Source organism: Ammodytes marinus (genome assembly GCF_949987685.1).
Source record: "Ammodytes marinus genome assembly, contig: scaffold_57, whole genome shotgun sequence".
Lineage (NCBI taxonomy): Eukaryota > Metazoa > Chordata > Actinopteri > Uranoscopiformes > Ammodytidae > Ammodytes > Ammodytes marinus.
The window spans coordinates 145,043-152,500 of NW_027648588.1; the positions used below are offsets into that span (position 1 = coordinate 145,043).

At 41.0% G+C, this 7,458-nt stretch overlaps 1 protein-coding gene across 2 annotated transcripts in view; it reads left to right on the forward strand.

Moving 5' to 3' along the window:
• The first annotated feature begins 6,492 nt into the window (after positions 1-6,492).
• The window catches only part of LOC307270307 (uncharacterized protein), a 12,368-nt gene continuing 11,402 nt past the window's right edge, over positions 6,493-7,458 (forward strand). For both annotated transcript variants that reach the window (XM_080054196.1, XM_080054197.1), the window contains exon 1: positions 6,493-6,732. In XM_080054196.1, the coding sequence (XP_079910322.1) occupies positions 6,612-6,732 (121 nt within the window). In that variant the 5' untranslated portion in view covers positions 6,493-6,611. The remainder of the gene's footprint in view (positions 6,733-7,458) is intronic.

Here is a 7,458-nt window from a genome sequence, read left to right on the forward strand (position 1 = left end):
AGACCATTATAACATTTACGATTTAGCAGTCGCGATTTTGGTTTGGAAACTATGGTGGGGCCATGCAGGAAAATCTTATAACGCAATCCAGAAATACCACATATTACTACCATCACAACAAAAACAAAGTAGCAAGTGACAGAAGGGACCAAAATTGCAGCTGAATAATGCCATCACTCAAACGCGAATCTGACAACATATATTTGGCTATTATATCAATAGCCCCACCAAATGGCAGTGTTCAAGATTTCACAATATCAAAAACTCAAGATCGAAACAACAACGTGGCAACAATAAAAACACAACAGCGCACACCCTATAGGCCTACACAGCAATCAATATACAAAGCCACTACTCACAATATACCACAGCCAAAGAGCCATTTCACCACCACAGACAGGTGAACAGCTCCCTCGGGAGCCCACATGAGGTTGTGCCCCCCACACACATACACACACGTATCGCCAGTTACGCATGCAGAAATTCTAATTCAAACAATAATATGTAAACTACATTATAAATTCCATTTAGAATAAAAATAATTGCAAATTAAGACTCACAGAACGAAATGACTTTCTGCGGCCCTTCATGTGCGCAAACCTCTCGGTGACTTTGCTGTTAAAATCCAACAGTCCGTGGATGAGTTCACTTTCAAAAGCATCGCCAGGGCGTTCAGTCTCTGCTCTCCCTTTGTGTTCCGTGTAAAAGTTTTGATTCTTTTAAGAGTGGAGAAGTTTCTCTCAGATTCACGATTCATCATCATTTAATGAATGAATGAAACGTCAATTTGTTATTACTGTATTACTACGTTAGCCGAGCTAGCAAGATCTGAGCAGCTCCCGCCGTAAACCCTTTCTACAAATCAGCCAATGAGAAGCTCTCTGGGGCCCTAAACTTCTGGCCCCACTGCCGAAACTAAAGTGGGCGCTGCGCACGCGCATGCTCGCGCAGCAGCTCCCCATCTCGGCTGGGCCCCACCGAGCGGAACAGACGAGAGGGTGCAACGCACTATTTCACACACAACTACTACACTACAAAAAGTAAGACAATTGCGTTCATCAAATTAAAACTGCGGACATTTAATTAATTAACAATTAATGTATTATAAACTTATGCTCAATGAAATTTTTTTCACAGAAAAACTTAAGTTTATAATCCTGCCCTGCACGGCAGCGCCCTCTGGTGGGCCCCTCATGCAAAGACGCCACTGCGATTTAGTTTATGTTTTGGAGGTTATTTTGTGAGATCCTGAAAGCAAACATCACCTAGTGTATTTCCTTTCTTTAGCTGCTGTTGTTTATTTTGACAGTTTTGTGTCTATTGTCAAATCTTTCACACGTACAATTATTTATAACATAATTTTTATTTTTAGGTAATTTAGCCTTTGTCTTTTTCATAAAAATCTGTGACATTTAAATTTCTTGTTAATGATTTAGTATATTGACTTGTGTGTGGAGGAGCCATGAAGTTGTTAAAATCAATGTTTATTTACTTAAATTAATTGTTTACAATATGTAAGAAATGTTAAATGATCCAAAACGTGTAAAATAAAATGTTGATTCCATCTGTAAAAGTGTTTTATTTACAAACTATGTTTAATTCTGTGGCACTGCCCGATCTCAGGCAGAGAATGGATTCTAGTTTATCCTACTAGAATGTATTTTTTTTTTTTTTTTTTTTGCTTTTTTTATGCTTTATTTGATAGTGTAGAGACAGAGTTGAAATGGGGCAGAGAGGGGAGTGACATGCAGAGAACGACCACGGGCTGGAATCGAACCCGGGTCCGCTGCTGGCTGAGGCCCATGGGGGGACGCCCAACCAACTGAGCTAAGGGCGCCCCCTAGAATGTATTGCTCTTTTGACATGCTTGATGACACACATTAAAGCAGCTAAGCCGATGCTTTAAGCTACAGAGAATGTTTGACCTAGAGTCACCTGGCTGACGCGCTTGATTTCACTCCACTATTCATTGTGTTGTCAATAATCTCATCCGAGTTTTCGTCTTGTTTAGCAAGGCAAGGCAAGTTCATTTCTATAGCACCATTCAGACAAAAGGCCAGTCAAACTGCTTTACAGGGGCAAGATTAAAATACATCAAATATAGAATACACATTAAAAAAGCGCATACAAAATATGAATATAAGTAAAACATTTAAATAGAAGACTAAACAATCATTCATTTCCACTGTGCAATATTAACTTAAACAAACAAAGGATGAGCGTCACAGTATAATACACCTGCCAAACAAAAGTTCCTGCCATGCCTCTGTAAATGTCCAACAGGCAAGATTAGACTGCCACCTAATGGCCCACACCGGGAATAACAGACAACACATTTACATCACATTTGGCTCCTACAACACATGTACAGCTCTGGAAAAAAAATCAAGAGACCACTCCTGATGTTCAGTGTCTCTCGTCCTACTATTTAGAGGCATATGTTTGAGTAGAATGAACATTTTGGTTTTATTTTAAACTACCGATAACATTTCTACCAAATTCCAATAAATTTTTTCTTCATTAAGAGCATTTTCAATAAGTTATGTAGAGATGAAGATTGAAGAAAAATCCAGGCTGGTCTCTTAATTTTTTCTGGGGATGTATGTCAAAACTTGGATAATAAAATGTGATTTAATTTTTTTTTACAAAATGTTTTAACTAAAGATAAACTATATGTAGTTGTCTTTCTACCCGTCGGCCATCTTTTTGCTGAAGATTCTCAAAGCTTTATGGGGGATTTCTCTTGGCCCTTTGTTTGTTTTGGAGCGTGGGTGTGTAAAATCTCTGTTTGGAGGGTCATCTAGCCCTTTAGCCCTAACCCTCAATGCCAGAGGGGACTGAGACACCCTACCCCTAAACCGGAACGCACAAATCAGAAGGGTAGGGCTAAATGGTAGGGGTAAGGGTTGAAAGGGGATTACAAAACACACACTCAGCTAAAGACCAAAGTGTCTGTGCGGCGGTCTGTGCGTTGTTGCTGGGTTTGCAGAAACATTCATGTCGCTGTTGTGATGAAGCCAAAGTGATTAAATAGAGTCGCATTCAGGAAGCTAACCCAACATACACACACACACACACACAGGCGCCTCGTTAAAACACTGTAGGTATCAATTAGCAGGCATGTGTTGGATTCCACACCGAGATGCTTTTGGAGCACGTTGTCCCATCCCGAGTTTCTCCACAGACTCAGACAAATCTTATCTTCAGCTCCGGTTATGACCTGAGGTGTACGCCTGTATGGTCGCTGAATATTTACCTAATTAAATATCTAGTTTTTATGATCCATCAGCAAACTTATTTATTATGAATTTTAAAAAATCTTAGGTGGAAGTTTCCTTAGTGAGTTTCATTGTTCTATGGGTGTTTTGGATTTAGTTTCTTAATTAAAGTCGCTACGAGGAACATTTAAATATTTCTGAAACAGTCTCATTTTTACTCTGATGATCATAAATGACATGTAATAGCAAACGAGACCATCAGTGTAAAGAATGCTATTTTAATATAGTTTTTTCTTAATGCCTTTGTCATGGGTAAACGCTCACCCAGGAACAACAGCTGGCGTGGTAAAAACACTACCGCTTTTGTCCAAAAGTGTAGTTTTATTTCTAAAACAAAGATATAGGCTAAATAATATTCTGTGTTCACATGGTTTCATCTTAATAACAGGAGGCTGAGGGTACTGCTGCGATAGAAAAAAGTAAAATAAAATAAAGTTCATGATCCCATTTTCTCACATCAATAAATAGGCGTGTGTGTGTGTGTGTGTGTGTGTGTGTGTGTGTGTGTGTGTGTGTGTGTGTGTGTGTGTGTGTGTGAGGCTATTAAGGGATTTCTTCACGGAAATCAATCTAGTATTACATTACTGTGTTGTGTGTGTGTGTGTGTGTGTGTGTGTGTGTGTGTGTGTGTGTGTGTGTGTGTGTGTGTGTGTGTGTGTGTGTGTGTGTGTGTGTGTGTGTGTGTGTGTGTGGTCAGTATTGATCAATGATGTGGTTGGGCGGACAACCCTCATCGCCGTGGTAACCCACAACAGCCCATAATGTTGCGGCTAATCCGTCCCGGGAAAAAAAATTAAATAATAATTTATAAATAGACTGGCGGCGGATGCTGGCAAATCAGAGAAGAGGTGAGGCAGCTGTGTGTGTGTGTGTGTGTGTGTGTGTGTGTCTGTGTGTGTGTGTGTGTGTGTGAGAGAGAGAGGGTGTGTGTGTGTGTTAGTGTATGCGTGTGTGTGTGTGTGTGTGTGTTTTTTTTGCTGAGTCACAGCTCCTCTCTCCTCCACCTTTAGGCGGCCATGATACTTGTGACTGTTACTCATTCTTCATCAAAAACAATAAATACCCATTAAGAAAAGCCCTTTCTCTTCCCAATCTTTCTTTATAAATCTCTGCAATCTCAAGCTCCTATTGGTAAATGTGATGTGACGGATCATACAAAGAAAATTCAATTCTACCATGCTATCTGTCACACTAGCCTGGCACCGCCCGCCTACCTACTTCCGCTCAATTTTAATTTCCCTTCAGTAGTCAGTCTGGGTGTGCGCCTGTGCGGTATATTAATGGGTTCTCTCCAGCCAGATTTCTGCCAGTCAAATCAGCGAACAGAGGGAGTGGTTCAGAAGCCGGCGCATGAAATACGTCACGACCAAACGTTATGCGATTGGTTGGCAGATCCAGATCGGCACTGGACAGATCCAATAGTTTTAAACTTCAACAGACACCCGCCTTCAAGTGGGTTAACGTTTGTCGTCAATTGAGCGATTCCAGACCTTCTGTACAAATGAAATGAAGTACGATGGTCTGGTAGGACAAGGCTACTGTCACACTACACCAGATAAAACCATGGATCGTTTGCTAAACTCCGCCTGCCTTTGTAATTGTTGCTATGCCGTTAAAACTGACAACCTCATCTCAGGTCTGTGAGCCAATCAGGAGAGAGGAAGACATTTTGGTTAAATGTTGAAACAGCAAATTATTAATTTTAAGGTGCTCCGAGGAACTTTTTGTTTTTGTTAATTCTTGCACCCCCTTTGGACAAAAGCGGTAGCGTTTTTTACTATGCCAGGTATAGTTCCAGGGTGAGGTACCCATGAAAAAGATAGCATTTTTTGCACTGATGGTCTTGTTTGCTGTTCCATGTCATTCATGATCATTAGAGGAAAAATTAGACTGTTTCAAAAAATATTTAAAAGTTCCTCGTAGCACTTTAAGATAGATCTAGACTAAATCGCATAAATCTCATTACTAGTAAATACGTTATAACTACAGAGCACGTCCTGAAGGGCAAGAATAAATAAATAAAACATGCTCGTCTTTCTCTCTGGATGTGTTGAGGCGTCGGTTGTCCTGCACTGTGTCACACTACACCTGATCAAACCATCGATTGTGGCGCCATGACCCTGTTCCCGCCACAACGCCCTACGTCTGCAGGATAAGCTGATATCCTGGAGCTTGTGTGTGAAGGTCCCATACAGTACAATATACCCTGTGTTCCAAATCGCATACTTTTCTCTTTATTCTATTCTACATACTACAGCCGACCATAAAAATACTCTCGTTAGGATGCAGTATGCTACACTAAGTTGGGACATACTTTAACTTATTTATTTCATTTTAACATTGCGCCTTGATCTTGCCTCTTGTTTTTATATCCGTCGCATCCCCATTTGTTTTCATACGGAGACCGCGTCAATGTGACGTCACTTCAGTTGCGCACTGGATTGTGGGTCAGAATCGCCCAAATAGCATTCTGATTTCAACACTAACAATCTTGGTCGGATGCAGTAGGCATCCGGGTATTTCTAAGCATACTAAATCTGACCACAAGAATCGGGACATCCTAAATCTTTTTCTACCAGACTAAATAGCAGAAAGAATGGGGATTGGGACACAATGATTGATTACCGAGCTGTGTTTGTGCTGTTATCTCTGGTTAGTTAATCAACACTCCACCAACAAAGTGTAGCTCTGCTGCACCATTGCTGTGATCAGAAGAGAGAGATTATTTCACATGCACCAAATTGTGGAACGTGTTCAAACAATGTTGTCTAAACGCTGACCATTTTTAAAACGTAAATAAAAAAAATTCCCTATTTGAAGCAAGACTGTGTTAACATAGCATGGGTGTACGAAATGCGCTATATGAATAAATTAGCTTTGCTTCTCCTTTTTTCCTATTCTACCTCTTTACCACACCTTTTTTCTCCCTCTCTTATCTGTCTACTCTCTCTACCACTTTCCCTTCTCTGTCTCTCTCTTTTTCTCTCACTCCACTGCACAAGAGTCCCATGATGCCTCCATATATCACTCTCTCTCTCTCACTATCTCTCGTGCCCTCTCTCCCTCCCTCCCTGTCTCTCTCGCTCCCTCCCTCTCTCTCCCTCCCTCCCTCCATCTCTCTCCCTCCCTCTTTCTCTCTCTCCACCTCTCTCTCCCTCCCTCTATCCACCCCTCCCTCTGGTCCACTAGCAAAAGGAACGAGACGAGACGGCTGAAACACAGACACAGCAGCAGCAGCAGCAGCAGCATAAGGCAGAGAGAGAATATTAAGAGGGCCACAGAGGTGAACACAAGACGAAAAAGAGAGAGAAAAAGAAGTAAAGAAGAATCATCATGGACGCTTTTAAGAAAGGATTCTCCATTGCCAAGGAAGGAGTGGTGGCTGCTGCCGAGAAAACGAAGGCCGGAGTCGAAGAGGCCGCGTCAAAGACCAAGGAGGGGGTGTTCTACGTTGGTGAGAGGGGTGGATGGGTAGTAAAATGAAATTTAACTACTAACTTTGCAATACATTTTAAGAATTTTAGTTTTTTTGTGCTGCTATATGCAAGAAAAAAGGTTTAATAAAAAAGTTACATTTTCTATGAAATTGTCAAATATTTGAATGGGTTTTTTAAAGGGTGAAATTTTACGATAAGCTAGGAAAGGATGTATGGCTGGGTGGACAGACGGACAGACACAGACAGACAGACAGACAGACAGACAGACGGATAGTCAGACAGACAGACAGAAAGATGGACGGACAGACAGACAGACAGACAGACAGACAGACAGACAGACAGACAGACAGACAGACAGACAGACAGACAGACAGACAGACAGACAGACAGACAGATAGATAGATAGATAGATAGATAGATAGATAGATAGATAGATAGAAGGACAGACAGACAGACAGACAGACAGACAGACACATAGATAGATCGATAGATCGATAGATCGATAGATAAATAGATAGATAGATAGATAGATAGATAGAAGGACAGACAGACAGACAGACAGACAGACAGACAGACAGACAGACAGACGGATGGATGGATGGATGGAATAACGATGGATTGATGGGCAATTTAACTACAAACTGTGCATGCGATTTTCAGAAAGATTTTTAGTTCGTTAAAATGACAAAAATTGTTGAAAAAAGTCAAATTTGGGATGGGAATGAGGGTAAAAAGGTAATTGG